General features: G+C 46.5%; 10 protein-coding genes across 14 annotated transcripts; 5 read left to right on the forward strand and 5 right to left on the reverse strand.

The window, feature by feature from the left end:
- Positions 1 to 41: 41 nt before the first annotated feature.
- On the forward strand, positions 42 to 1,162 carry LOC6607869 (coenzyme Q-binding protein COQ10, mitochondrial). Of its 3 annotated transcripts, none has more exons than XM_032714179.1 (3): positions 47 to 221; positions 277 to 424; positions 482 to 1,162. In XM_032714179.1, exons 1-3 carry the CDS (start codon positions 149 to 151, stop codon positions 933 to 935), a joined length of 675 nt encoding a protein of 224 aa, XP_032570070.1. In that variant the 5' UTR covers positions 47 to 148; the 3' UTR covers positions 936 to 1,162. The 3 variants fall into 3 exon arrangements, with proteins under 3 accessions (XP_032570072.1, XP_032570070.1, XP_002032623.1); XM_002032587.2 differs by having other exon boundaries at positions 51 to 213; positions 320 to 424; XM_032714181.1 differs by lacking the exon at positions 482 to 1,162 and having other exon boundaries at positions 42 to 221; positions 320 to 385.
- LOC6607870 (D-glucuronyl C5-epimerase B) lies at positions 1,148 to 4,353 on the reverse strand. 2 transcript variants are annotated; one of them, XM_032714175.1, is made up of 3 exons: positions 3,948 to 4,353; positions 2,504 to 3,882; positions 1,148 to 2,401 (listed from the first exon to the last, which is right to left on the reverse strand). In XM_032714175.1, exons 1-3 carry the CDS (start codon positions 4,038 to 4,040, stop codon positions 2,035 to 2,037), a joined length of 1,839 nt encoding a protein of 612 aa, XP_032570066.1. In that variant the 5' UTR covers positions 4,041 to 4,353; the 3' UTR covers positions 1,148 to 2,034. The 2 variants fall into 2 exon arrangements, with proteins under 2 accessions (XP_032570066.1, XP_002032624.1); XM_002032588.2 differs by having other exon boundaries at positions 3,942 to 4,352.
- A 264-nt stretch (positions 4,354 to 4,617) lies between these two features.
- On the forward strand, positions 4,618 to 6,058 carry LOC6607871 (post-GPI attachment to proteins factor 3). The gene is made up of 4 exons (XM_002032589.2): positions 4,618 to 4,827; positions 4,884 to 5,200; positions 5,271 to 5,737; positions 5,791 to 6,058. Exons 1-4 carry the CDS (start codon positions 4,692 to 4,694, stop codon positions 5,861 to 5,863), a joined length of 993 nt encoding a protein of 330 aa, XP_002032625.1. The 5' UTR covers positions 4,618 to 4,691; the 3' UTR covers positions 5,864 to 6,058.
- On the reverse strand, positions 6,021 to 6,790 carry LOC6607872 (peptidyl-prolyl cis-trans isomerase H). The gene is made up of 2 exons (XM_002032590.2): positions 6,604 to 6,790; positions 6,021 to 6,540 (listed from the first exon to the last, which is right to left on the reverse strand). The coding sequence occupies exons 1-2, from the start codon at positions 6,685 to 6,687 to the stop codon at positions 6,073 to 6,075; spliced, it is 552 nt and encodes a 183-aa protein (XP_002032626.1). The 5' UTR covers positions 6,688 to 6,790; the 3' UTR covers positions 6,021 to 6,072.
- A 50-nt stretch (positions 6,791 to 6,840) lies between these two features.
- LOC6607877 (ribonuclease P protein subunit p25-like protein) lies at positions 6,841 to 23,463 on the forward strand. Its single transcript, XM_002032595.2, has 5 exons — positions 6,841 to 6,920; positions 22,518 to 22,645; positions 22,702 to 22,883; positions 22,940 to 23,056; positions 23,113 to 23,463. Exons 2-5 carry the CDS (start codon positions 22,538 to 22,540, stop codon positions 23,318 to 23,320), a joined length of 615 nt encoding a protein of 204 aa, XP_002032631.2. The 5' UTR covers positions 6,841 to 6,920; positions 22,518 to 22,537; the 3' UTR covers positions 23,321 to 23,463.
- LOC6607873 (aromatic-L-amino-acid decarboxylase) lies at positions 7,819 to 11,227 on the reverse strand. The gene is made up of 3 exons (XM_002032591.2): positions 10,877 to 11,227; positions 8,764 to 9,868; positions 7,819 to 8,655 (listed from the first exon to the last, which is right to left on the reverse strand). The coding sequence occupies exons 1-3, from the start codon at positions 11,004 to 11,006 to the stop codon at positions 8,127 to 8,129; spliced, it is 1,764 nt and encodes a 587-aa protein (XP_002032627.1). The 5' UTR covers positions 11,007 to 11,227; the 3' UTR covers positions 7,819 to 8,126.
- LOC6607874 lies at positions 13,557 to 15,545 on the forward strand. The gene is made up of 2 exons (XM_002032592.2): positions 13,557 to 14,017; positions 14,078 to 15,545. The coding sequence occupies exons 1-2, from the start codon at positions 14,001 to 14,003 to the stop codon at positions 15,102 to 15,104; spliced, it is 1,044 nt and encodes a 347-aa protein (XP_002032628.2). The 5' UTR covers positions 13,557 to 14,000; the 3' UTR covers positions 15,105 to 15,545.
- LOC6607876 (tyrosine decarboxylase) lies at positions 15,637 to 21,013 on the reverse strand. Its single transcript, XM_002032594.2, has 8 exons — positions 20,659 to 21,013; positions 19,033 to 19,235; positions 18,663 to 18,970; positions 18,094 to 18,528; positions 17,825 to 18,039; positions 17,346 to 17,472; positions 16,019 to 16,527; positions 15,637 to 15,907 (listed from the first exon to the last, which is right to left on the reverse strand). Exons 2-8 carry the CDS (start codon positions 19,160 to 19,162, stop codon positions 15,715 to 15,717), a joined length of 1,917 nt encoding a protein of 638 aa, XP_002032630.1. The 5' UTR covers positions 19,163 to 19,235; positions 20,659 to 21,013; the 3' UTR covers positions 15,637 to 15,714.
- A 784-nt stretch (positions 23,464 to 24,247) lies between the features above and the next one.
- Positions 24,248 to 26,021, forward strand: LOC6607878 (FAD-dependent oxidoreductase domain-containing protein 1). Its single transcript, XM_002032596.2, has 2 exons — positions 24,248 to 24,483; positions 24,791 to 26,021. The coding sequence occupies exons 1-2, from the start codon at positions 24,271 to 24,273 to the stop codon at positions 25,898 to 25,900; spliced, it is 1,323 nt and encodes a 440-aa protein (XP_002032632.1). The 5' UTR covers positions 24,248 to 24,270; the 3' UTR covers positions 25,901 to 26,021.
- Positions 25,938 to 27,495, reverse strand: LOC6607879 (MOB kinase activator-like 4). Of its 2 annotated transcripts, none has more exons than XM_032714178.1 (3): positions 27,181 to 27,495; positions 26,737 to 27,110; positions 25,938 to 26,688 (listed from the first exon to the last, which is right to left on the reverse strand). In XM_032714178.1, the coding sequence occupies exons 1-3, from the start codon at positions 27,238 to 27,240 to the stop codon at positions 26,439 to 26,441; spliced, it is 684 nt and encodes a 227-aa protein (XP_032570069.1). In that variant the 5' UTR covers positions 27,241 to 27,495; the 3' UTR covers positions 25,938 to 26,438. The 2 variants fall into 2 exon arrangements, with proteins under 2 accessions (XP_032570069.1, XP_002032633.1); XM_002032597.2 differs by having other exon boundaries at positions 25,938 to 26,676; positions 27,181 to 27,493.
- Between the last annotated feature and the right edge of the window lie 78 nt (positions 27,496 to 27,573).

The following is a 27,573-nucleotide window of genomic DNA, read 5'->3' on the forward strand; positions in this document are numbered from 1 at the left end:
TGTTAGAACAGTACTGCTGAGAATAGGTTAATCTGGCTACAAAATAGCTGAATTGACGACACAGTTTGTGCGATACTTCAGATACGGGCTGATACCTACCTACATACCTATTCGGCATCCGCATCCCAACGCTCCAGCTTTGCCTAAAATGCTAAAGGGTAGCACACTAAAAGCACTGGACGTCAGAATCTTATGGCCCCTTATTGAAACAAGGTCAGCAGGTAAATGTAAATTACATAACCCGTGGCCGACTTTAAACCCGTAACATTGCGGCAGCAAAATTGTTCGTGACACTCAGATTGCTCTTATCCTGTTGCAGTGGAGGACACCAGCGCAGCTTCTCCAGCAGCATCCACCGGTCCTACATAACATTCAATGATTTCCGTAAAAAACACCGCTGGTACACCAAAAAGGAGCTTGTGGGGTAAGTGAAATTTTAGCGCACTTGGTGAAATCGTTTCTCAAGTACCATCTGCTTTAGCTACTCCATGCAGGACATGTACAGCGTGGTTTCCGACGTCAGCAATTACCACAAGTTCGTGCCGTATGTGAAGCGCTCCGATGTGCACAGCCAGGGAATTGGAGGCTTCAAGGCGGACCTCATCGTCGGCTTTCCGCCGCTTAACGAGGCGTACACCTCGCAGGTGACCCTGGTGCCGCCCAGTTTGGTTAAGTCAGAGTGCCACGATGGACGTCTGTTCAACTACCTGTTGAATGAGTGGTCTTTTAAGCCGGGCCTCAAGGACATCCCTAACTCCTGCGTGCTGGACTTCAAGGTCTCGTTCGAGTTTAAGTCCCTCCTGCACAGCAACGTCGCCAACATATTTTTTGACCTTATCTGCGATCAAATGGAAAACGCTTTCATCCAGGAGGTGCGTCGACGGAGTGGTCCGCCCTCAATCCGCTCCCACGTGCTCACCTCGGAGCGGTCCTGACCAGATGAATTTTGGGGATGTTTTTTCTTTAGTGATTTAAGATAAAGTTGTGTACGTTGCGTTGACAAACCTCTTTGCTAGTACAATTAACCAAATTGTAAATAAATTGTCTATCAGTTTGTGTATAAACTAACAACAGAGAATATATCTGTGGACGGTTCACAAAACGATAGCTGTCCACACCGCAAACCAAATGATATATAATACACGAGTACAAAGAACAAAAATTAAGTACTTTAATTTGGTTCACTTAACATAATATTTAAAATCAAATATTTTCGTTAACAGTCTCGTTTTGGGATTAGTAGTGGGACACATAAATGATACGAAGATTACATTCGAATGGGTATATTTCTCTGCTTAATTGACGGCCTCTCGGCGATGTTGAAAACCTAGGAGTTAAAATAAAATTATGTTTGGAATGGCATCGTTTAAGTGGCGAGAAGTACATGATGTTCTAAAGTGGCATACACTACAATACATTACATTACAGGCTTATCATATAGAAGTCGTTATTATCGTGCATCGTTATTTGGGTTCGGGCAGTTAGTATTGAGTGGGAGCGCTACTATTGCCTCTACACGGGAGGCTAAATACAAGAGTCTACGGTTGTATCTAACAGATACCAACTACGTTCTACATCTAGTACGCTAAGCTCTATGTTACTTTATACAGGGATGTGTAATTATAAACTCTACTTAGTTTGCACAGTAAAAAATCTAACTAAAACGGTTAAATATTCATTTAAAGTATTGTCCAGAAGGCGCGCGGGCATCTCCTCCCGGGCAAACAATTGATCTATCATTAGGGGAATTAACAAATTTTCGTACACGAGGCCAACATCTGATAAAGCAATTAAAGGTAAAGGTACAACAGCTTAACACTAGGCGCCCAGATAGACAAGCTAAATAAGGACTTCAGCACACATACGAGGGCGGAAATAACACAATAGAAACAAGAAACTATTTCCAGATCAGGAGTGTGAGGTTGTGGAAGGACATGGCGTTTGGTGCAACCATTTTGAATGGTTAAGCACAATACGTAGGCCCTAAAAAATATCACTTTTTCGACGGCGATAGACCGCCAGTTTCCTTAGTTCTCAGTTGTGCTTGGCTCGACGACCAAACATGTAGCCCTTCCAGCGCTCCGCAGTTTGTGCAATTAATGGATCGCTGTCGATGGTGGCTAACAGAAGTAACTGGTTCACGTGCGTTGCATGGTAGTCCCAGCGCGCCAGATTAGGAGCCACGCCTAGGCTGAGATGGCGCAGGTCGTAGCTGGTGCCGGAGCCAGTGTCGAATAGCAACAGCATCTTTTTAAGGGAGTGCATGCCCTGCGCGAAAAGCTTTCCAGCTTCGCGGGCAATTTTTCCCGGGGCAGTGCTGTTGAGATCGTAGAGACCCAGCAGTGAATAGATAAAGCCGTTCAGCACATAAGAGGGTGGCGTGGTGGGGTACTCCTCGTACCTGTAAAAGCCCAACAAAGAATTTCGATATTTGAATACATTTGGTTCTCAAAAACGATTTACCCAGCAAACCTGTATGGTATGCAGGCGATCTTGTACTCACCAGTAGAACTTGTCCATGAACTGCGCCAGAACGCCGCCGTCCCGGGAGAATACCCTATAAGGCTGCAATCCGGCTGCAGCCGCTCGAAGGTAGCGTTCATCTCCGCCGGAGTGCCAGTAGGCTCGTGCCAGCACTGAAATAGCGTGGCCTTGACCCATGGCTGATATCCACCCCGGGCGCAATTCGGCAAAGCCGTTGAGGCTGCGACGCACAGGATTGGTCCAGCCGCCCGTCTTGGGGTCCTGGTTGTGGACGAACCACTCAGCCGCGTCGTAGAAGTGAGCCAGATGGTCACTGGTGGACAAGGTGATATTGTCGAAGAAGCCGAGGCCCAGAAAGCCAATAGATATTACCTCCAGATCCGAGCGGCGTATCTTTAACGGTGAGCGTTTGTCACCCATGACGCCCTTCTGAAGATCAATGTGCAGGTCTCGAGTGATGTGGCGCCACTTGTTCAGTGCCGAGCCTCCCAGACCGTAGTAGATGTTTGTATCCTGCACGCTCAGCAGCAGATCTGCGGGTATGTAGTGGAGGCTGTAGGTGTGACGGGTGTCCCGATTCTGGACGGTGATCATGAGACTGCTGCTATTGGTTACCAGCAGCAGATCAACGCTGAGCAGGAGATCCAATGTCTGGTTTAGAGCAATGCTGATGACGCCCTCGTAACCAGGTGCCGTCTCGAACTGGACAACACTGGTGTTAAACTTGTGGTGCCAGATGCGGCTCATGTTGCTGGCCTTGGGCGTACTCCATTCCATCTGGTTCCCGTCGCCGTCCTCCAGCACGCGAACCCTGGGCGCCGGCTCTGTGAGGTTCTTGCTGTAGTGCGACAACGCGAACTGGGCAATTTGTGTGGGGTAAAAGTACCCGCGCTTCTCCCATTGCGTGCTCACTGGAACGCCCTCCGCGGCGCTGATGCACTTCACCCGGTCGCGCACCTCCACGTTGTAGTTCTCAAAGTACATAAAGACGCCGCGCGCATCGTACTTTCCCCTGGGAAGGTTAACCTTGGCTGTGCTGTGCACCCAGTTGAACTTGGCCACCTCATTGCTGTTGGTGGAAACTGCTCCACTGACGTCGAAGTAGTTACGCAGGAAGGAAAACGGAACGTAAACCTCGTTGGCGTTCTCGTCTCGCTTGCAGTGCACGGTGTACTCCTGGTTAATGGAGCACTCAATGTCGTGCAGCGCTGTAGTCTCTCCTCCGCTGGAGGACTGCCTTGCGGACCGGTCCAGAGGTCGCACCAAGTCCGGCGAAAAGGAGAAGGCGGCGCAGCGCATATACACGCCAAGAGTGATCACCACCACAGCCACCGTGAGGACAAGCAGCACGGCTTTTAGGTTCAGTCGCATGATGAAAAAGACCAGTGGCTCGCGTTGCTAAAGAATTTGGTTCCAAGATTAGCCAACTGATAACACGACAAAATAGACATTGTTACCTTTACCCCTTGGGATTTTAGTTGCTCCCGGATTTCCCTGCTTACTGGAAGCGCGGGTGCGGAAAGGGCATCTCTCTGACTGCTTAGATATTTGGACATCCGGTTGAGGGCGGGCTCTCTAACTGGCTTCTAGGTGAGACATGCTCTAAATATAAAACTGCATTCATTTGGCAGATGCATTGCTGACGATATGATAATGCTGCACCAGAGCGCGTACGTCTCTTTCACTGCCTCTGAGGGTAAAATTCCACCTGCCGAGCCTGTAGCCCTCTGAGTTCAGTCCTGGGCCATCCAACGTTGATCATTCAAGTGCATCCAGTGATCACTAAGCATATTTTGCTTCAATTTGTACTGCTCTTCTCGCTTTGATGGGCGAACACTGCAAAAACACAGAAACTACGATACAGATGAGCAAATGTTTTGACATATGACAAATGGTCGCTCTTGGGAGGCCTATGCACGTAAGCTATCGATAAAAAACATTAACGATGTGCATTTTTCTTCTGTAGATAAATAATTTAATTTATTACTTGGACTCAATTCGAGTTTAAATAGTTTAATATTCCTCCTTCGGTTGAAAATTAAGTTTTATTTATAAATTCATTGGTATTTTCAAATGGTCACATACGCATGCTGACGACTATCGGCGAACCGATAGCATCAACACCACGGCGATTAATCAATAGTGCAATGTTTACAAAATATTTTGGGTGGATGTCGGCGAGAAGGCGCGTTTAACTAGTTTTAGTCATGTCTAGTCGTAATTTAAGTGCAATAGTCCTGCTCCTTGGGGCGTTAGTGGCCGCCTGCCAAGCCTCCAACGGCGACCGCACACAGTTTTTTCACAATTGTCGACAGAACTGCGAGCGAACGAACTGCTCGGCAGGTGAGGAGTGCTTTCCACTTTAATTGCAAGTCTTACGAGCACCCTTCCCTTGGCAGATGGGCTGGAGATCCAGGAGCAGGCAGTCAAGTTTTACCAGCAATCAGTGTTCGACCGGCTCTTCCAGTGGAGCTGCGCGGACGAGTGTCAGTATGGATGCATGTGGAGAACGGTGTTCGCCTTCTTTGAACGCGGTTGGCCGATTCCGCAGTTCTACGGCAAGTGGCCCTTCCTCCGCCTTCTGGGCATGCAGGAGCCGGCCTCAGTTATCTTCTCCTGCCTCAATTTTGTCGTTCACCTGCGCTTGTTACGCAAGTTCCGCCGAGAAGTGCGTCCGGACAGTCCCTGCTATATGCTGACCCACATATTCGCAGTGGTATGCCTTTGTTTACACGATCAGCCAAAGAAGTCGTTTTACTAAGTTACCTCTATCTTTACTCTTCCAGACGAGTCTCAACGGCTGGATCTGGTCGGCCATCTTTCACACAAGGGACTTTCCACTGACCGAGTTGCTGGACTACGCCTTTGCCTACTCCATCATCTTGTGCTCACTTTACGTCATGGTCATGCGGATGCTGCACCGCTACTCGCTGTTCCTGCGAGGTGTGATCACGTTGGCCTTCCTCTCCTACTACATTAACTACTTTGCCTACTTGAGCGTGGGGCGGTTCAACTATGCCTTCAACATGATGGTAAACGTGGCCACGGGAGTGATAGCGGCAGTGGGATGGTTCGTTTGGTGTCACTTTGTGCGCACCCGCAGGCCCTATTTTAGAAGGATCCTGCGTTTCTATATTCTCATGGCGTTGGCCATGAGCCTTGAACTGCTTGACTTCCCGCCCATCCTCTGGATTCTAGATGCTCATGCTCTGTGGCACTTGGCAACAATCCCTCTGGCATCCCTCTACTATGAGTGCGTAGAAATATTACTTTTTCTTAATATTGCTACATGTGTTTTTATTTCAGCTTCATGATAGAGGACTGTCGAACCCTGCGAAAGGAGAAGGCTGCGGCCGGCGGCTATTCATTCTACAATTAGTATTATCTAAGACATTCTTAGCCCTGAAAGCACGCAAAGCTATCTGGCGATTTTTTCATGTAATTTGTAACAAAGCGAAAAAATGTAATGTATTTTATCGAAAGTCAAAGCGAAAGCCGCCTTTGACAGTAACCAGAACGGCAGGAAAACTAATAGCTTCGTTTAAAAAGACATAATAGAGACTTTATTACAACATTTAGAACTCCGCGCTACATTTGCCCGCATTGCGAAATGGTCACTGGGAGCTTCGGCTTGTTATTGGGGCCCGTGGGTACGTTCTCGATCTTCCGCATAATAAGCAGTCCATCCAGAACCCGACCGAACACCACGTGCTTGCCGTCTAAAAAGTTGCACTTGGCGCAGGTGATAAAGAATTGGCAGCCGTTCGTCTCCTTGCCACTGTTTGCCATAGAAAGGAGGCCGGGCGAGTCGTGCTTCAGGGTGAAGTTCTCGTCGCCGAAGGTGTTGCCGTATATGCTGGTCACGCCGGTGCCGTCGCCCTGTACAAAGTCGCCGCCCTGGATCATGAAGTCCTTGATCACCCGATGGAAACTGGCGCCTTTGTAGCCAATGGGAACGCCATCCGGTCTGTACTCGCCCGTGCAGAACTGCCGGAAGTTTTCCGCCGTTCGGGGCACTGTGTCCGCAAAGAGTTCGAATATCATTCGTCCGATTTCCTGCACACAAAAGTCGTTAGAACGCGTAAGTTAATGATTATGATTAGATTGTTTTTAGCTCACCGTTGTGCCTACAGCAATGTCGAAGAAAACGACGGGATTGTTGGAGCTTCTCAGTTGGGACTGTATTTGATTCCAGTTAGGCATTTTAAAATTATTTTTGTTTGTTTATAAGCTTCTAACAAGTCAAGATTGAGATTTTTCTAAGCCGGCGGATTTTTGTTTATGTTTATTACGATGGTTCGATGACGATAGGTCAGTATGCACAACAAGTCGATAGCATAATAAGCCGGTCATATCGATAGCACACGTGTACCAAGTGTTTGTTTATATTTTGCTGTGCACAAATTGGTGAAACTGTTTAAATAATATTTATTAAGGTGAGTTCGTTTATGATTGGATTGATAGAGTTGATGGGTAGAGTTCATTAAATAGTGCATAAATATTAGTATTGTTGGATATTGTTTCGGCATTATTTTTAGTTGTTTAATTTTATTGGCAAGTTGCTCGAGACCAGATTACTAACTTTTTTTGCGTCCGATCGGCAGGATTTCTTCCTGATAGGATATGCGTATGTAAATTCTTCAACTTACATATGTACGTTCCCAAATATACAAAGATTAAAAAAAAAAAACTATTTAAGTCCCCCAAAGATTTGGATAGGCTCTTTGGCAGGGATTCCGTAATTAGCCGTTTAAGGAGTTCTGTTGGAAAGAAATTGCCCCAATTAGCCCACTCTGTTGATGAAGGAAGACACTTGATCGACATATTACACAAACGTATAATAATAAATAAATTTACGTGAGCATTGTACTCAAGAAAAACGTCTTTAAAGAACGGACGGCCAACGATTGACCTTTATAACCAAAGAGCATGGTAATGTCTGCGTGTAGAAAGGTCAGTCAGGTCCCTTTCACAAAAAAGACTCGCAGGTCAATCAAATATATACAATGATATCACTGCGGCGGTAATACTGATCCTATTTTCCGAAAAATATGCACGACAATGACCCCCATCTGCCGTTAATATCTGCTTTGTGAAGAATAGATTTCAATTTTTGAGGACAGCAGATTCCCGGGGATCTCAATCCCAATGACGTATTCTTGAGAACCATATCCGACTATGGTATACGATTTATGGTATTGTGTGCGTTTGTGGGTGGAATATAATTCTCTAAACAGATGCACAGCTTTATTAAAAACTGCTGTACATTCTGTTTTGCTTAAAAGTATCCTTTTGGAAGACACTGGAAACCCGCATTACAAGACAAGAGATACATTTTCCGTTCGATTATGTTTGTATTTTTTAGAAACTTACATAGAAAATGCCGAGATAATGTTTATAAATAAGTGCTTTTGTTCATGACAGTAACTTAAGGTAGCTAAAAGGTATAAGCAGATGCAAATGAGTCTATCTTTAAATTACATGATATTCAGCAACAACTAAGGCCCTAAAAGTACATAAATGGATGTTCTTAAATTCAAAATGAGCAATGTTAGTCGGTAGTCGATTGATTCATGCCTCATTTCAGCTCGACAACTAATACTAGGTAGAGGTAAATCCGCAAATCCCTTTTGGGTCGACGCTCAGTTACTCGCCTCGTCCGTATCCACGTCTGATATATCTTTGAGTTTTACGGTGCCATTGCTGTTGTTCCTGTCATTGTCATCCGCCGCCTTTTGGAAGTTCTCCTGAAGAGTTTTGGGATCAACGACCAGGATGGGTGTGCACCCGTCCATTAGGTGCTCGCTCTGGCTCTGGTACTGCTCCCGCGAGATGCTGCGCGTGAAGGAGAAGCGCAACGACTTTGTCCTGGTCAGCCTCTTTTTGATGGGTGGCTTGCCCGCCACTGGAGCCACTGGCTCTGAGCTGGTCCGCTCTGAGCCTTCCGGCGTGGTTGGCACGGAGCTGGACTCCAGCTGGTGGTCCCGCAGTATTTCCTCAGCAAAGCACTTTATCTGGGTCCATGCATCTAGGATGTCCTTCTCAGAGGCATGCTCGTAGGTGACGCAGAAGCGGATCACGTAGCGGCCGTTGAACTTGGCCGGCGTCATGTGCATCTTGCCCGAGTGGTTGATCTGGGCGAGCAGCATGTGATTGGGCTCGTCGCCAGTTCTGTAGAGAAGATTGAGTAAACCATTAAATCCCATCATTCGTATAAAATCGAAGCAGAGCTTCTTTCTTCAGTTCGGTATTACTTATTTTATTGGTTAATAGACTTACCGCATTCTGAAGCAAACTAGGCCAAGGTGAACGTCGTTGCGAACTTCGAATCGTTCATCCTTGCGCACCAGCATCTCAAACTTCTTAGCCAACGCCATGTGATTTCGAATGTATTCCTGTAGTCCTCGAATGCCGTATGTCCGGAAGACGAACCACAGCTTGAGTGCCCGGAATCGGCGACTCAGGGGAATGCCGTAGTGGCGGTAGTCAACTCCGGTCAAGTGCTCGTGTCGCAGGTAGAGGGGATTCACATTCAGCGCGCTCTTAAGGTTCATCACATCCCGCACCCACAGGGCAGAGGCATCGAAGTTCGTCAGCAGAAGCTTGTTGGGATTTGTGTTGAATGAGTCGGCGTATTCGAGTCCGGCCGAAAAGACCCGCATCTCGGGCAGAATAAAGGAGTTTCCCGCATAGGCGCCGTCTACGTGCAGCCAAATGCTCGACACCTCGCGGCACACCTTTCCGATCTCAGTGATGTCGTCAAAAGCGCAGCCGCCGGTGGTACCCACAGTGGCCACTACAAAGAAGGGTGTCAAGCCGGCGTTCACATCGTTTTGAATTGCTTGGCGCAGTAGGTCAACGCGCATGCGTCCATGCTCGTCGGCATCGATGATCCGAAGCTTCACCAGGGCCATCTTGGTGGCCTTTTCCACGGAGGAGTGTGCCTCGCGGCTAGCGTATGCGATCAGGCTGGGCAGGAAGACGCTGTCGTGAACGCTGGTCTGACCCTTCAGCTCGCTGATGGCCCGGGCACGGGCTGTGATCAGAGAGACGAGAACGCATTCCGAGGCGGATCCCTGGAGGGCGCCGCCGCCTGTGCTGCCTGGGGCATCCGAAACGAAGGCCTTGGGCAGGCCAAGGGCCTTGGCGTACCAGTTCATAACGATCGTCTCCAGCTCGGCAGCCGCCGGACAGCTGGCCCAGCTGAAGCCAATTGAACCAATGGCACTGCTTAGCATGTCGCCTAGGACCGATGGAAAGGAGTTGCCCGAGGGGAAGTAGGCGAAGAACTTGGGGTGGTTCCAGTGCACCACGCCCGGCATGATCTTCTGCTCGAAGTCCTCGAGCACGTCCTTGAACGGCTCCGGCGACTGGGGAGCGTCGGCTGAAGATAGAGATAAACAGGCAGTCGGGGATTAGTGGGATGGGCCTTAAATATTTCGTTTATCACCCATAAATTTGGGGGGCCAGCAAAGGCTGTATTTATGGCGGGTCTGTTGTTTTTGGCAGTGAGTATAAAGATCAACAAGTAAGTCTATACGCAAGGTGTGTGTTTGCGTATGCATAATTAATTGATTTGTTTAGTTGAACTCGGGATTGCGGCGTCCATTCCGGCGTAAATATTTAACTTAGCCAACTGCGCGGAATTCGCCTGAAATTCGCCAGCGAAACCTACTCTCCAACCTGCCAACCTCTGAGGTGGCCGGAGATCGAAGATCGGAGAGATGGCTGTCGAGTGTGCCCCAATTATGCCGTACCCACCCACGCACCTCGTTGCGGGGCACTTGAATCCGTGGGCTGGGGATTTTCGAATAGTTTACACTCGCACATTATTCACATGACTCTTCGGCAGCGGGCAAAACAATTAGTCAACATGATTTAACAAGTTTTTGAGAGGCATTCAGTTGCTTGTTGCTTTTTGCTCTGGTCTGTCTTTCTTTGATTATTTTGCGCAAACGAAATTTTTCGGAATCATTGCTATTTTGTTTGGGCATAGTTAACAAATTAGTGTATACAATTTATCACTAGTGCTATAATTAAACTTTTTTTCTGGCTTCGAATGGAATTCTGCGAAAACAATCAGACAAATTAGATTCGACTAACATGGAAGAGTTTTCAAAAATGGGTTTATTACCCAGGAAACTTAAAAACTCTATGATGTGCCTTGGTGTAAATTGTCAGTAGAGTCCCCTATTTTCTATTTGTTATTAGATAACTATATTGTTTTATCATTGATCGCATATAATTATAGATGTGCCCGAAAATAAGGACCTGTGAAAGTATGACCCTCTCATCACAAACTTCACACAAAATAACTAAATAATTTCGATGTTTGTCTCTAGCTTTTGCCGGGTCTTTGATTTTTTCACACTTCTTCCCATTGCATGCTCACCTGGTAGCAGTTTTTTGAGGTAACCCGGATCCAAGGTGGGCGCCACGTCGCGCTCCTCTATGTTAGTGCCATATTGGCATATATAATCAATCACTTCCTTGCCGTATTTGCGAAACTCTTCCACATCCATTTTGTCTAATTTACACTTTTCGTTTATCTCCTTGTTCAAATAAATGGTAGTTTATTAAGAAGTATCTGTTGGTGCTTGGTGCTTGTATCTCTAGTGCTCGGATACTAGGTTCTCACACACGATACACAGTAGCTTATCTCGATCACTTTCAAATCCCGGCTATCTCGCACCGCACACTCGTTGCAGGTCAGCTTCCTTGACGCGAATGTCTTGGCCAGTGCGCCGGAATCGTTTTTATATGGCAGCGATCGGCCTGTTGCTCCATCGCACGATCGGCTACTCTCGGCTTCTCTCTGTGCTCGGATGTATCCCCTTCTGACACCGACACCTGCGAGGTGTGCTGTGCTCGGTGCTCGTACTGACGTTGATTGTCTCGTGATCGCACTCAAATTACTGGCCCGGAGACTCGGATCGGACTCCGTTTGGCTGGGAAACCCGCTTTGGTCATTATGGACACATCTCTCGTTCGGCTCTCGCGTCGGGCGGAGCATTATCTTGCTTGGCAAAAAAGTCCCTGGTGGGCAAGGGTTTCCAGCTGTTGGCTTAATTATATGGTGAGTTCCATTCGAAGTGTGATTGAGCAACAGACGGTGGTTTCCTTCGAACATGTGGTCAAATTATTAATTATAAGTGACCAAAGTAGTTTGTTATTTAAGCTTCTGAATTATTATTGAGGAATTCACAAAGAGTGATATTCGCGAGCTCGAAATGCTAAGCTTATCGCCCATTTTCCAGGCATAAACTCGGATTTCATCGCGTGCTTTCTTACAGATATTTTAATCGTGCTCAATACCTACCTCAATAAATTTTTCGATACCATTCGCAGACTTTTATGACATTTAAATTGGCTTCGAATGTGAATATTCTGACACGCATGGCTCTTCGGGGAACTTTTGGGGGTTTTAGAAAATTTCCCAAATTTGCCGTAAGTCCGGGACGTCCAAACAGTGTGCAAAGAGCCAGTGAAAGAGAACAAACTTGTTTGCTCTAATCTCTTGAAGAAATACCGAAACTTTCCGTGGCTTATGGCAACCAGTGGGGAATCACTTCCAGTACCAAAAAAAAAAAGTGGCGAACAAGTGTCCAAACATTGACCAAATGCGTTAGCAGAAAGTCGGATGTACGAACGGCCAAGCCTGCCAAGAGGCCGAACTGATGACGTAGCTGTGAAGAGCGCCCATTGTTTCATGGAATCTCCTGCTAGGTGAAATACAAAAACACTAATATCAAAATAAACAATCGTTGCCAAATGAAAATCACCGATTTGTTGCGAGGTTGCGAGGCGCAGGAACTTGGCAGATAATGGGTGTGGGTGGGCAGACCGAACGAATGAATGGGTTTGTTGTCAGAGTCAGCATGAGGTCCCCGCAATTTGGTTGGGTGCTAATTGCCGACAAGTGCTTACCTAACTCTGCCCTGTAATGATCTATACTTATCTTCCAGTCTGTGTATGTTTAATGGTACACGGTCCATCAACCTTCTCAAGAGGGTTAGATGAATAACCGGTTATTCGCAGGTAGTTTGGGAACACAGCTAGAATCTCACATTGTTATAACCGGAGGGAGTGCCTCCTCATTCGTACTAAATAAGTTACTAACTAACTTAGATCTATCTCTAAGATATAAAGCAAGCCAAACCAAATAACAATATACGATAGCTTGGTGGAATCAATAGATAACCTCCTGCAGCTATTATCTTGCAAGTTCTGTTCGGAAACAATCCCAATCCGACCACTGTAAAGGGGCTGAACCTAGCTTTGGAAGCCATGGCTTGACTGACTCACCCGGCGCACGCGTCGCGCCTTGAAGCACCGCTCGGCGGTGGGGGCAGAGTCCGCGGCTAGAGATTCGGAGACCGCGGGACAGAGATCGCCCCAACACCGTGACTTGACGTATTTCGCTGCTCTTCTTTCTGGGCCTGAGCTTCGCCGGAACTTTCATTCACAGTGCCAGACACCGCGGATGACGTCGTGCTTCTAAATATAAGTTCGTATTCAGTTTACGCGGTCACATTGCCATCATCCATCGAATCCATCCGCCTTCTGATGCTGCTGCTGCTCCAACCCGGCTGTGTGTTTGGATGTGTGTTGGGAGCGCGGCTAACGCTTTTGTTGTCTAACCATTAATTATGGCAGTTGGCACTGCCAAACACCGATCAAAATTCCCATGAGGCCGCTTTACAGTAGAGCATCCCTAACTTCGATTGTGTGAAATTTGGGAAAGACTTTTGATTTAGCATGTTACTGTTATCATATATATGGTTCCAGTTTGTGTGGGAACAAGTTTTAAAGTGCGCATAATATTGGGAATCACCATATAGTTCAGATACATTTGCTTAAAAGAATCCAGCATCTGTTGGATGAGGTGAAAAAAACGTGATTAGGCTTGAGATTTGGGAAGATTGATTTGCAGACTCCCTTGTCTGTCTGTCTGTCTGTTCGAGGGCTGCCTGTAGATTTTTCCCAAAATTTGCATAATATATGTGTTTTTTACTGATGGTGCGCGTGCTTGACAATAGCTGACGGATACTGCATATGAAGATTTCGTGCTCCGTGGCTCTTCTATTTTCGTTTATTTTTGGCAATTTCGCTTTTTTTGGATTTTGCCAGATCATACCTTAGGCATCTCATTCATTCTGGTGGGGCATACGAATTTATGGGTACGGTATTTATTTATTGGTTTATTCGGTTGGAGGTGTCAAAGATTTTGACAGACGATACTTTGAATTTAATTGGCGCCAGTAGATTATGGCTCAGGTTATTTGGCTATTTAATTAAGTCAACCCGAACCCGTTTCCAAGTTTAGATTTCGTGATTTGGCGTAATAGATTCGAGCTATTAAGGTTACGATTTTAATGAGAAACGGTTGGAGAATCTTTAAAAGATCACCTTTTGATCAAAAGTTCCCTAACATCTCTATAGCCTAACCCTATTTTTCAAAACGTAATCATAAACTATATATTTTAATAACAACGATTCATTTCCTCGCTGTTGCCATGCGATTTTTTCTATGGTGAATTATTACACATTTCTACTATTCCTTAAACATTCCCTAACCAATCAATCGGCACAGGTATGTCTTCGTGCTCAGCTCCATGACTGTATTTCAAAAGGCCAATGCCAAGTCAAGACTCACAGCAAATTTGACAGACGACCCATTGCAGGCCTATAATGAGGTCGTCCAAAATTTGATTAGGAACTGGGAGTATCCAGTTTTCTATCTGAAAAAACGAGGTTTCCTGCCCAGAAACTACGAGGATGCGTCAAGAATCAAGCCTAGTCTGGACGCCCTGATGCAACGAATAAAAAGGGCCAAAAGGGATCACACAAACACTATGAAAGGAGGATCCAAAGAAATGTCAAATGATTACCCAAATAATCAACGTGGCTTTCAGATGTCAACGAGCTCCATGCTTTCCAGTTTGGAGCAGTTGAAAGTCATCGAAGGCCAGGCTACGAAGGCGAAGTCCAAGGCCAAGTCAGGTGAGCAGGTGAAAGAGCTGCTGGCCATGAAACGGCGATTGGAAGAGTTGCAACAGGTAGCCACCGGTCAGGATCAGCCAGGATACCGTAGGCAGATTAAGCTAACTCCAATAGTCAAGGTACCAGGGAAGTCAGCACAAAGCTATGACGAAATACTGGAGCGAATGATTGAAAAGACGAGCCCATACTACACACAGCACTCCAATTGGCATTTAGAAACCCATCCAAATCAATTAGCTCCTCCAGGAGCAACCCAAAATGTTGGTAATGTGCAGATGGCTCCCAAAGACGATAAGCCGCTGACTTTAGAACATATCCAGTTGCATGCGTATACAGCGAACAGTGCTCCCCGGAATTTATTGCATAAATCCGCAGTTGATCTGCCCACACTTAGAGCAGCGGAGACCCAGAGGAGCACGACCAAAACGGAGGCATCTAACGTCGAATCGAAATTGCGCGCGCCCACGTATTTGAACTGGGACATGGAAAACGGTCGACTGGATAATTACTCAAGCGTGGACAAGGAGGCCTATTTGAACCAGTTGGTGAGAGTGTTTGGGCGAAATATGGATTTCAAGGAGCCCACTCAAAAAGGAAAAGAGCCGACAGTTTCTTAGAACCGCGGTTCTCCTGCCCAACAGCGTGCACTCATCTTCATAAAATGGTATAAAATATATGAGGTCTGTCCAATGAGTCATTATCCATTTGGAGTCCACGCCCGTGCACAGTAAATACATCTATACGTTTCCATTTCCGATTTCATGCCGATCGACAATGATGCTACGTCATATCAATGGCATCAGCATGATGATTTGGATTCGTCTGTTTACCTTGCGCAAGAAAGCAAAGAAAAGCAGGATATTTATGTTTACCATTTGTTAGTATTTAAGCATATTTCTGCTTTCAATGTTGATTCAACAGAGATCAATACAACTTTTGCTAATGGGTTGACATGCAGTGTTCAACCGAGCACTTCAGCCCTGTATGATTATATTATATTAGTATGAAATAATATTTATTGCAATTCATAAAGAAGAAAGATGTTCGTTTGATATTTCCGCCACCCCACTCATAGTATACTATAAGTTTCAATATTGGAATTCAGAAGAAGCCTTTTACTGTGGCGAGCCACCGCATTGTAGATTGGTCTAGAATTCAACTAGGCGCCTGACCTAAGGAAGCGCTTATACTGTATTATAGAGTTTCCATAAACTAAAGTGAATATTATTAGTTGAGGTTGTCCCGCGTGGACGATGCCTTGCGCACCGCCATGGGCGATCGTCGTGGCGATCGGTGCTCCATGTGCTGCTGCTGCTGGACGTTCACGTAGTCCAACTCGTTTTCCGGAGAGGGTGACGAGCCGGTTCCGGAGTTTCGTCGCGACGACGATGGTCGTACGTTGGTGTCCAGATGTCGGAATCTGCAATTACAGGATGTGGTTTTTTAAGCTCTATGGGTTGTCTCTTCACTATTTTCCTTTTAATATAGTTTTCAAAACCATTACAATGGGATACTTTCGAAGAAGACTCACCGCAAGGAGACGTTACTGCCCTTTTCCTCGTTGTTGCTGTTGAAGAGGAATGCCAGAGGCCAGGATATCCACGAGTTGTGGTCTACTGAACTCTGGGTCCGGATAATGGGGGCACTGCCGCGGCTCACCACGGGCGAGGGCAGCTCCATGGAGAGCTTGGGTGTGCCGGCCTTGTTGATCGCCGGGTTGTAGATCTTCGGATCGCTGACCATGCGCACGAAGAAGGAGCGCTTCTGGGCCAGCGTGTCCTGCTTCTTGCGGTTCATGATCTCGGACAGCTCATCGTGCTGCTCCTTCTCCAGCAACTCGTTGGCAAAGTCCACGATGATGTCCCAGGCGTAGTCGATGTCCTCAGCGGTCGCGTTCTGGGCCACGGCGCAGAACCTGATGATGTAGCGATCGCCCACGCTGGCCGGAACCATGTGCAGCTTGCCGGACTCGTTGATTATGCTCAGCAGCTTCTCATTCAGTTTGTCGGAGCCCTTCAGCCGAAAGCAGACCAGGCCCAGCTAATGGAATCAAATACTATTTATTTCGGTTCCACAAATCTGCGGCGAATGACTAAAACCAAACTAAAAAAGAAAACTCAAAACATGAAGGTATTTAAAACATCTAAAAAATAGTGTGATTGGAAGTCTCTATCGATTTAAATCATTAGTATATGATTAATATTTTCAGTTATCTGGCGAAAGTTTAGCAAGATACAATGTGCTAGCTTGATTTATATTTACTCCCGGAATGTGTAATTAGTTGGAAAACGACAACGTGACTATCTGCAGATCCGCTACCGAATCGAATCGAATCGGCCAATTGACTTGGCCACGCGTACGCTCAACGAGTTTGAACGTTCATGTGTCAGTCGCTGACTGGATGAATCACTTGTGGCTGTCTCTAAATGATTTTCAATAGCAATTATGCCAAAACACTTCCATTGTCGGGTCGAAAAAGAAATTAATTTTTGCGCCCGTTTCTCTGCGGAATTTGGCGTGTAGTTGCGCACGTTTGCTCAGTTTGCTTCGTTTGCAAGGCGGTGTGAACAAGTTCACGTCTTCGTGGCCAGCTTGGGCACCGGACACTTGCGTTACCCACCAATCAATCCATTTCCCAACTATTTTTGGGCCTTACATGGGCGCTCGGCCCTTGGTCCGCACAATGGACCCGCACACCCACCCGGTTGCCGGAGGCAAATGAAAACCCCACACATTTCGTGGGGTGTACAAAAGAGCTTTGAACTCTGAGCATGATTAATTGCCGAAAGAAACCGAATCGATTGAAAATAAAACTTAAAACACATATGGAAAACGAAACGAAAGCAAATGTGTCTCACCTTGACTTGGTTACAGATCTCGAAGCGCTTATCTTTGAGCACGAGCTCTTCGAACCGCTTGGCCAGCTTGATATGGTGACGTATGTAATGCTGCAGCCCGGAAATCCCATAGGATCGCAGCACGAACCTGAAATCATACAAATCATTCCACAGGCAAACTCAGAGTGGAGTTGGGCAAATAATATTCTTTTGGGTGGTCACAACTGCTAGTAAACGTTTGTTTGGCGATGTCATATTTCGGTGTGGACCCATCTCATCTGCGGGATAGATTCGACACACACGGAGCACCGAAACCCTTGCTTTAACAACTAATCGCGAGCAAATACACGAGGGCATAATTTGAGTAAACAAGCCAGCATACTTAACGCCACTCCACTCCAATCCAAAAACAATTCAATTGTCGACCACAGTCAACAGACCCATTCGCACTTGCTTGGCTATCGAGGGCTTTCGGACCCCATATGGCACATGCTACATACCACAGCTTCAGCGAACGAAAACGCCGACTGAGTGGAACTCCCCAATGACGATAGTCGATGGCCGCATCCGAGTAGCCGTGCTTCAGGTACAGCGGATCCACCACCAGGGCTGAAGTCAGCCGGATGCGGTCCCGCACCCACAGCGTCGAGCAATCGAAGTTCGTCAGCAGCCATTTGTTGGCATTGGTGTTGAACGAGTCGGCGTACTCGATGCCCTACGAATGGAATCCAGTCAGATTGGCCGTGCGTGCCGTGGGCATGCCACTCACCTTCAGGAGCGGCTTCAGCTCGGGGCAGATGAAGCTGTTGCCAGCGTAGGCGGCATCCACGTGCAACCAGACGCCCGGGAATCGCTGCAGCTGCTTGCCGATCTCCGGCAGATTGTCGAACGCACACGAGCCCGTGGTGCCCAGAGTGGTGGAGACGAAGAAGGGTACCAGACCCTGCAGTTCGTCCTCCTCCATGGCCTCGTAGATCGTCTGGCCGCGCAGACTGGCGTCGTCGTCGGGCTCCAGGATGCGCAGCTTCACGAAGCAGATCATCGCCGCCTTCTCCACGCAGCTGTGCGCCTCCTTGGAGCAGTAGGCCATCAGCTTGGACAGCAGGTGACCCTCCTCCACGAACGGGTGCTGGGCCTTGAGCCTCTTGAGCGCCTGTGCCCTGGCAGCCAGCATCGTGACCAGCACACACTCCGATGCGGAAGTCTGGTGTCCAAAAAGTCAATGTCATATAATATGTAGATATTTAAAAACTAAAAACTAAGTCGCTCTTCTTCACGTTCATCATCTAAATACCGGACCAAAGAGAGTTCCGTCGTCTTATACAAGTGTAATGTTACCTGGATGACTCCCCCTCCGGTGCTGCCCTCCTTGAGGGCCAGAAAGTGGTCCGGCAGACCGATGGCCTTGCCCAGCCAGTCGAGCACTATGGTCTCCAACTCAGTGCACGCGGGACTGGCGGCCCAGGAGAAGCCGATGCACCCGATCCCGTCGCCCAACATGTCGCCCAGGATCGAGGGGAACGAGTTGCCCGCCGGAAAGTAGGCATGGAAGCGCGGATGCTGCCAATGCGTCACGCCGGGCATGATCTTGTCCTCTACGTCCCTCATTATCTGGTCCCAGTCCTCCGGCTCCTGTGGTGCCTCAGCTGTGCGAGATTGGTGGTGAGGGAGAAACTGACCAGATTCTGGGGGCATGTTTGTGGCTTACTTGGCAACAGGTGCCGCAAATATCCCGGCTCCACGCTGGGCGTGACCCGGCGCTCGTTCAGCGTTTCCAGATAGTTGCAGATGTACTCCACCATTTCCATGCCACGTTTTCGAAATTCGGTGCTGTCCATTTTCGGTGGGTTTTTCAAATCGCCTTTCTGAGTGTTTTCCTATTTTTCAGTTTTCGTTTACTCCCACGGTGACCTTTATTATGAAAAGTTTAAAAATTGTACAATGAATCAGAGTAGTGGGGCAAATATATTCAATTTTCATTGAATGAACAAATTTTCCAAAATTTGGGGAGTCGATTATTTCCAGATTTCCGGATATTATTTATATTATTTTGTGTACTATATTTATACAAAGATGTTTCTTTATTTTTGGACAGAGCTATAAATGTAAATTAAATCAAAGCAGGAAGCTAGCTAAATTAAATCGTTTTGAAAAAACTGTTTTTTACCGAGCTAGAACATTTTATAATTAGGAACAACGAAACTATTATTTTCCATTATTTTTAATAAACTTGCAGACTATTCCTACTATATAATACCAAATACTAAATAATGCAGCTAATCTAGTATATAATAATAATTATTATTGTCTGGTTTTGAGCAAATTAAAATTGAAAGAGACTACTTTATGATCAAATGTAAATTTTTCTTTCTTTTTTATCCCGAATTATTATCTATTCGTTCTGACTATTTTTTATAAAAAAGTTTTGCCAAATTTTAGCGTTTTACTCAGAAAAAAACATGTTTTTCGTTCTTTAATAAAGATTAAATTATAAAAAATGTAATAAAAGACACGGGAATTCGAATTTTATAACTGAAGCTGTTTTAGCTTACAGTATGTTTGTATTATTGTTAAAAACGCCATCTGAATAAAAAATAGTAACGTTCACACAATTAATATAACATTTTAAGATAACACATTTGTTACAAAATACTATGATGCGTTTTTCTAAACGAAAATAAAAAACGTTCGATAAAAATCAATAAAATGATTGCCAATGAAGATTATTAGCTTAGTGATACGTAGGCATAAAAACTATAAAATTCTTGAATTTCGAAAATGTATTTCATTGAGTAATTTAGACTTAATGTTCATTATCGGTTGACTTATTCTAAAATCCCGATTTCATAATGTGCTCTGGGTGCTTAAAAGTTGTGTTTCCTTGATTGGATTTGTTTCCAATGATTTTAAAATTGTGAGAACACAGAAAACTCTTTTCCTAGGCAGGTTTTCATATAGAGTCTGCTTTGTTCAAAAATACATTACAGTTTGTTGGCAAGCAAGAATTTATTCCGTTTTCATTGCTATGTTATTTATAGGATCTGATTTATTTCGGCAGGAGCTTTATTTGTGGCTTTTTTGAAACCGCTGATTCAATTCTGATTTGTAAACTTTACTATAAATTGGCGCTATTTTAGATTTATTTTTCTCGAGATAGTGCGTTGTTCCCTAATTTTGCTTGCTTTAATCACATGTTGTTAGCATAAACAGTATTTTTGTTTGTAATTAAACTACGGTTCCTTAGCCACGTTTTACGGCTTTGTAAAGTATACAATTTCCGCTTGGTTTCACCATTATCCATTATCGAATCGACTTCCGGATCCGGGGCACTTACTTGTGCTGAGCAAATTCCGATGGGCGACTTTTGTTCCGAACCCGAGACCACGAACCGTTGGCCCCGACTGGCAAAACCAAACTGATCCTTGCTCTGCGGTCTGGCCAAAAGCTAAGCTCGGTCGCGGCTGCCGTGGCTGCTGCTGCTCCTTCGGCTGCCCTGGCATGTCTAATGAATGCATACTTCAGTGGGCCGGAGCCGGGCTGGAGGCTGAGGGCGCTGGTGGTGCTGGTTGGGTGGGTGGTGCTGCTTGGTGCGATTGAAATGGCAAATAAATGGAATTCCTGCGACGCTTCATTCATAGCTGTGAGCTGTGGGAGCGGGCTCGAAATCCGCCTCCGTTGTGCGTGAAGATATGCAGGGAATAGAATGAGCGAGCTAGAAATTAAATAACCACCGTTGCCCATGTGTGTGGTTGCACGGTGCGTATGCTTGATGCTGCGTATAGCTGTGGTAAATTGAGTTTCGAACTGTTAAATGATTAGCAAACCCAATTTGCTCTTAAATAGCAACTCAATTTCGCCATGGATGAGTTAATTTAAAGAACGTGTTGTCATAAACACACAACAAAATACACTGACAGGACAGCTTCCCACGTCCCGACTTCCCATTTGGTCTTGGCCGGGGTGCGAATCGTTTTATTAATAACTTCCGCGCCAAATTGAATTATTGTTCGGAACGTACTTGATGGGAATGGTGGCGATGCCAAATGATTATGACGATGGGAATGACGACAACGATGGCCCAGGCGGAGCAGAGAGGCGCAGGCAGGAGCGGAGTCGAAGGAATTTCAACGCATTCCTCTCGGAAAATTCCAGCCCGTTTTCGTTTCCCAACCCGGGCTCCTTGGTTCCGGCTGCACTGGGCCATAGAATTGTCTGGGACACGTGGCCCCATGTACTTGCCACCATCATCCCGCACAGCCATCCGAATCCTGCTCGTTTTTTTGTCGTTGTTGGATGAAAGTTCATTAATAAACTTTCATTGCTGCTGTCGAATTCAGCTGCAGCAACCATCTCCGGGCACTGAAATGTTGTTCGGCCTCAGCTTCAACAAGTGGCATCATGCTCCTGTGGTTATCATCCCCCGGTGACCTCCTTTCCCTTTGGCCCCATCTCCATCCCCATCCCCAGTCCATTCCCCGTTTTCTAGTGGCCGACAGCAGCATGGCTTTATTTAATGGGAAAACGCTGCGAAAACGCTCATGCATCCGCGCTCATTTAATTGCTGCAGAAATGGTTTTTTATTGACTTTTACTTGAACTCCTCTTCAAAATGAATTATTTCAAAGTGCAGAGCGTCATGGTTTTGTCCCTGGGCTTGCCCTATTTCTAGGGAAACTGATGTTTTTCGTTTCAATTATTCTTCTGATTACTAATTTCGGAAAATAAATATTATTTAATAAAGTTTTTTAAAGTCTTTTATGAATATTCTGAATTTGAAACAGATATGCGATAATATTTGGGCCAATTTCAATTTGTTTTGTTGGGGTTATTACAGTTCTAAAATTTAATCCTAACTGAACCCTTACCGATTTCAAAGATTTTCGAAACTTTTTTCGAGCCACATGACGCACCTAAAAGGTGTAGGTGACATCGCTGCTTACACCACTTGCAGAATGGTTCTTCCGTTCTGTCCCTACTCTCTCGGCTCATAAACCAAGCAATTATTCAATTTCCACGGACTGCGATGGGGGCAATAGCTGCTCCGGACAGTTTACGACGAGTGGTTGGTTGTTAAGTTGGTTCTCGAGATTCTGGACCTCCGGGCTCTTTTTTCCGCCATTATAGGTTCAAGGTTGTTGCTGAAGGGCTTCGGCGAGATTATATTTCTGAAAGAGTGAAACAATCTTGTTTGCAGATTTTGCGGAAGGCCTCAAAATGATGCACTACCGCAAGGCCGAGAATGTGGAGAAGGAGCTGAGCAAGAGCGATCTGCCATTCGAGGACTGCATGCCAAAGACCCAAAAGGATTTTTTGTGGATGCATGTGAGTAGCACTAAATAATAAATAAATCCTTGCCTGAAACCATTTCTTTTGCGAAGGTAAAAGGCGGTACCAAAGTGAGCAATGTGGTTGAGTTCGCTCAGGCGGCGCTGAACAAGGGCGAGCACAGATGCGTGGTGTGGAGCGGCTCCGGCGGCGGAGTGGTGAAGACCATATCCTGTGCCGAGGTCCTCAAACGGAGCCACCCCGTCTACCAGGTGACGCGCATGGCCTACACCAGGTGAGTCGGCAATAAGCAGCAAATGTGCAATAACTATTATAGTGTACTTCGTATAGCGTGGAGGAGCACTGGAAGCCGCAAATGGAAGGCCTGGAGGAGATAATAGTCACGCGCCAAATACCCACCCTGCACATCCTCATGAGTCTGGACGAGCTGCCGGATACTATAGATGGGTAAGCTAGAACGAGATTTCAAATGCATCAGTAGCGTTAAAGTATATTCCGATTAGCTTACAAAAGCCAAATACATCCACTGATTTTTGGGATGGCGGAGGAGCACAGTCACATCCACGTTCCCAGCCCCGCCATCAGCAGCAACAACATCAACCAGGAGCTGGGGGTGGGGGTCGGCCGAACAAACGGACCAGACCCGGACGCAATAAACCAGGCCAACAACACGGAAAACCTGTCGCCGAAGAGAATTTACCCGCCAGTTAGAGTCAAGTTTAAGATAAGCCGACCATGGGAAGATTCCCTTATTTGCCCTTTGTAAGGATGTACAAATAAAGGCCAATTTATCACAAAAGACCAGCGGTATTAACCCAATTGCGGGCAATAAAAGATTAGCTATCCGAAGATAAGCACGGTCTTTGTATAATTCGTCTTTATAGAACTCTTCTCAAACTCACAGTAGATGCTCTTCGGGCATATACATTCAATTTGAATCTGAAGTAATCTTTAAATTAAAAAGTTTAATAAGCAATAATATTAATATTAATATTATTAAGCAAGTACGAGAGGAGAAGTGTAAATGTGTTATCGTTAATTTCGTGAAGTTGTTTTTGCAAGGATTTAGATTTCGTTTTAGCTTAGTAGTGTCAATGATCCCAAGTTTTTTATAAAGTTAAAAGTTATGCTCACATAATATTATACAGTCTCTATACCTAGGACAATAAACAATACTTAGAGTGTTCCCTTATCAGTTGAAATTCGAAATTGGTGAGTTGGTGTTAGTTGTTTGTCAAATACAAATTCAATACCCAGAAATTAAAAGATAAGCTGATAATGTGCTAAAGCATCTATTAAAAGTGAACAGTAAGTAACAGTGTAGAACAAACCAATTAATTTTATATTTTAGGTCAGAAAAATTACACTATTATTATTCACAGCGATTAAACCAAATTTCAATTATTTATCAACAACTACAAAATACAAATTGTGTCGAATGTGATGTTCAAATAATCATTTTCATGTGATAAAGGATTGGAAAAAGATGTTTCCAGAAGAAATCAGCAGATCAGTCCGCCAAAGGAAATTTTACTGTAATTCCGCATTCATTGCTGTGCACACAAAGCACTTAGGAAAAGCTGCACAAATCTAATCTGGCGGATTTCAATGGCGTTATCATCCCACGAATGTGAAGGTGCCGGTGCTGGTTAGTGTGAAAAATGCTGGGCCTGCGACGAGTTCTGCGATCTGGTGCACTGCGTCAGCTCAGCTCGTTAAGTGGCAAGCCCCAAGGCGATGTCCTTCCCCGGAGCTGCGAAGTCCTGATAATCGGTGGCGGTGGCATGGGCGCTTCCTCCGCTCTCTGGCTCAAGTCCCGGGCCCTACAGCTGGGTCGCAAGCTCAATGTGCTGGTGGTGGAGCGGGATGCTGGTGTAAGTACAAGGTGGCCTAATATACGACCCAGAGTTATTCAAAAGTTCATTTTTGTAGGAACATCTTTTTTTTTAATTTTAAGGTATGGGGATCCAAAGTTGCCCCCAATAATGGTTGACCCTTTGGTTTCAAACAGTTAAAAATAATTATGTATTTGCTCTGATCAAAGCGTTGTATAGTGTATAGCACCTACAGCTATAGCCAATTATACTACTTTTCCTATTTTATTCGAAAGTATAATTTATTCAGTATCTAACTGAAACTTTTTCGCTATTGAATAACTAGCATTTCTTTATCATTTTCCAGTACACCAGCGCATCTACAGTGCTTTCTGTTGGAGGAGTGCGGCAGCAGTTCTCTCTGGCCGAGAACATAGAGATGTCGCTCTTCGGATACAACTTCGTGGTTAACGGTAGGGAGCATCTGGGCGACGTGGATCTGTGCTACCAGCCGAACGGCTACCTGATCCTCGCCTCCGAAAAGGGAGCCCACATCCTGGCCAAGAACTCTAAGCTGCAGAACGAGCTGGGGGCCCGAAATGAACTGCTTGGCCCGGAGGCACTTCGTCAGCGGTTTCCGTGGTTGTCCACAGAGGGCGTGGAGCTGGGATGCCACGGGATTGACAAGGAGGGTTGGTTTGATCCGTGGGCCCTGCTCATGGGCTACAAGAAGAAGGCCCGTGCCTTGGGCGCGAATTTCGCGAACGGCTCGGTAGTGGGTTTCGAGTGGAACGATTCGGGCGGTCTTTCTGGAACAGTGGTCGATGCCGGAGATGGGGTGCAGCGCACGGTGAAGTTTGACACGTGCGTCCTGGCGGCGGGAGCGTACTCGGGTCAAGTGGCGCGTCTGGCAGGGATTGGTGATAAGGAAGCAAAGGAGGCTTCCCTAAGTGTAGCCCTGCCGGTGGAGCCTCGCAAGCGATACGTCTATGTGCTTAGCACTCAGGGTAAGAATTGTCCTGGGCTAGCAACACCTCTGACAGTTGATCCGGATGGCACCTACTTTCGACGGGACGGTCTTTGTGGCAACTTCCTGTGCGGCCGGAGTCCAAACGAAGACGAGGAGCCGGAGTGCGAAACGCTGGACGTGGACCACGGGTACTTTGAAACGGATGTCTGGCCCACACTGGCGAAACGAGTTCCTGCCTTTGAGTCTGTGAAGATTCAGAGCAGCTGGGCTGGCTTCTATGACCACAACACATTCGACGCAAACGGCATCATCGGCAGACATCCTCACTACAGCAATCTCTTCATTGCCGCGGGCTTCAGTGGGCACGGCATTCAGCAGACTCCCGCCGTGGGTCGAGCCATTTCCGAACTCATCTTGGACGGCAAGTTTACCACACTGGATCTGTCACGCCTCGGCTTCGAACGCCTGGTGAACCAACAGCCTATGCACGAAGTGAATATCGTTTGACAAATGTATCACTGGAGGATCATACTTGGCCTTGGTGTGTTTATATATGTACTTCTTTTATTGCAATTTCTGTTGTGTATATAGTAATTTTGTATAGTAAAGTTCACGTTTTAGTCACGTACAGCTGTGTTGGTGTTTTGGCTGCCAGTAGTCAAGGGAATTCAGTTTAATTTACGGGGATTTGACGTGGAATCAGCCACGAGAAGGTCGTGTGCCTACATATAATTTATTAAAATAAGGAGTTAAACATAATCGTAATATAACTTGCGAAATAATTGCTGACTTAGGATCAGATGGGACGAGCGGGTTTGAGGGGGCCTGCGTATATTTGGGTCTGCCCTTGTTACTTAGTTATCGTTATGTAGCTCTATGTGTATCTGACATCTAAACTACATACAAGATCTGCATTTAAGTCGGGTCCGCGTGGAATCGTTTCCCTGTCAGGGTGAGCCAACCCAACTTGCAAGCTATTGGTAAATATAAATAGATGTATGTTGAATGAGTGTTCCATGCGAGTCTGACTAATCTGGGCGGGCTCCTAAGCCTCGCTTTCGCCAGGGGCCGCGTTTTCACCCACGTTGATGGGCACGATCAGATTCTCCTTCGACATCAGATTATATTTTGTGACGAAATGCGTGAAACGGTGGCACAGATACGTCTCGGCCTCGAATTCGTCGAAAATGCGACGATGGTGAAAGTAGGCGTGCGAGAAGATGCGATACACCCGCCGACACACGGAGCCCAGCTTGGTCACCGACGACTCCTTAATGGACACCCTGGGGGAGACACTTTGCTTATTATGTGGCTAGTTCAACCATGTCGCGAAGCGTGCATACCTGCTCGGGAAGTACTTGTTGCTGTTTAGCAGACAGGCGGCACCGTCCAGCGTGTGGCGTGTGTAGTCAATGGCCGGGCACTCCTTGGGCGTCTTGTGGGCGGCGCACAGGAATATCCACTGGTCGGTGGCTGTCATCTGGGTGCACGTCGACGGCGAGCACTCCTTCTGCAGCCGCACTGCCAGGCCGTTCAGCTCCATGCAGAACTGGCGCAGGTGCTCGTACTTCCACACGCCCTCATCCTGCGCCTCGGGCATGGTCAGTATGAGTTCCACGTTGCTCGGGTCGCGCTTAATCAGCTGCTGTATGTACTGCTGCACCGCCAGCGTGCTGTCCATCTCCTCCAGGGGCTCATCGGGCCAGCGACAGAAGTCCTGAAATAGCGAAACCGAAAACGGGTCAGACGGGCCGGGATCATGGTTCGGACGTCATGTCATTGCTCACCTTGGATTTTGTGCCTGGCCGGTTCCTACGCAATATGGTCGAGCCGTCAGCCATCTTCATGTTTCACCCGCTCGAAGACGCGATGATCCACAACGTCTGTGCCTACGCCTTGATGAGAAAATCACTGGCAGAGCCTGAATGCTAGCCTGGTCCCTGCCCCGCGGGAGTCTCCGGATGTGGGATCCCTGCACCGTAGTATGCTGAGTGGACTTTACAGGAGCTGGCACATCGCTCGACAATTAATTGGCGTTTATCCTCCAAAACACTTTGCTTTGTGGGAGAAAATTTCTGACAAATTCTACATACATACATATGTCTATCGATTGGCCAGCGGCAGTGCGCATCGTTATCGATAGGGCGACGACAGCCTTGCGGTATTTTGGTATTTCCGCC

This window comes from Drosophila sechellia, chromosome 2R (genome assembly GCF_004382195.2).
Source record: "Drosophila sechellia strain sech25 chromosome 2R, ASM438219v1, whole genome shotgun sequence".
In the NCBI taxonomy this organism is placed as follows: domain Eukaryota; kingdom Metazoa; phylum Arthropoda; class Insecta; order Diptera; family Drosophilidae; genus Drosophila; species Drosophila sechellia.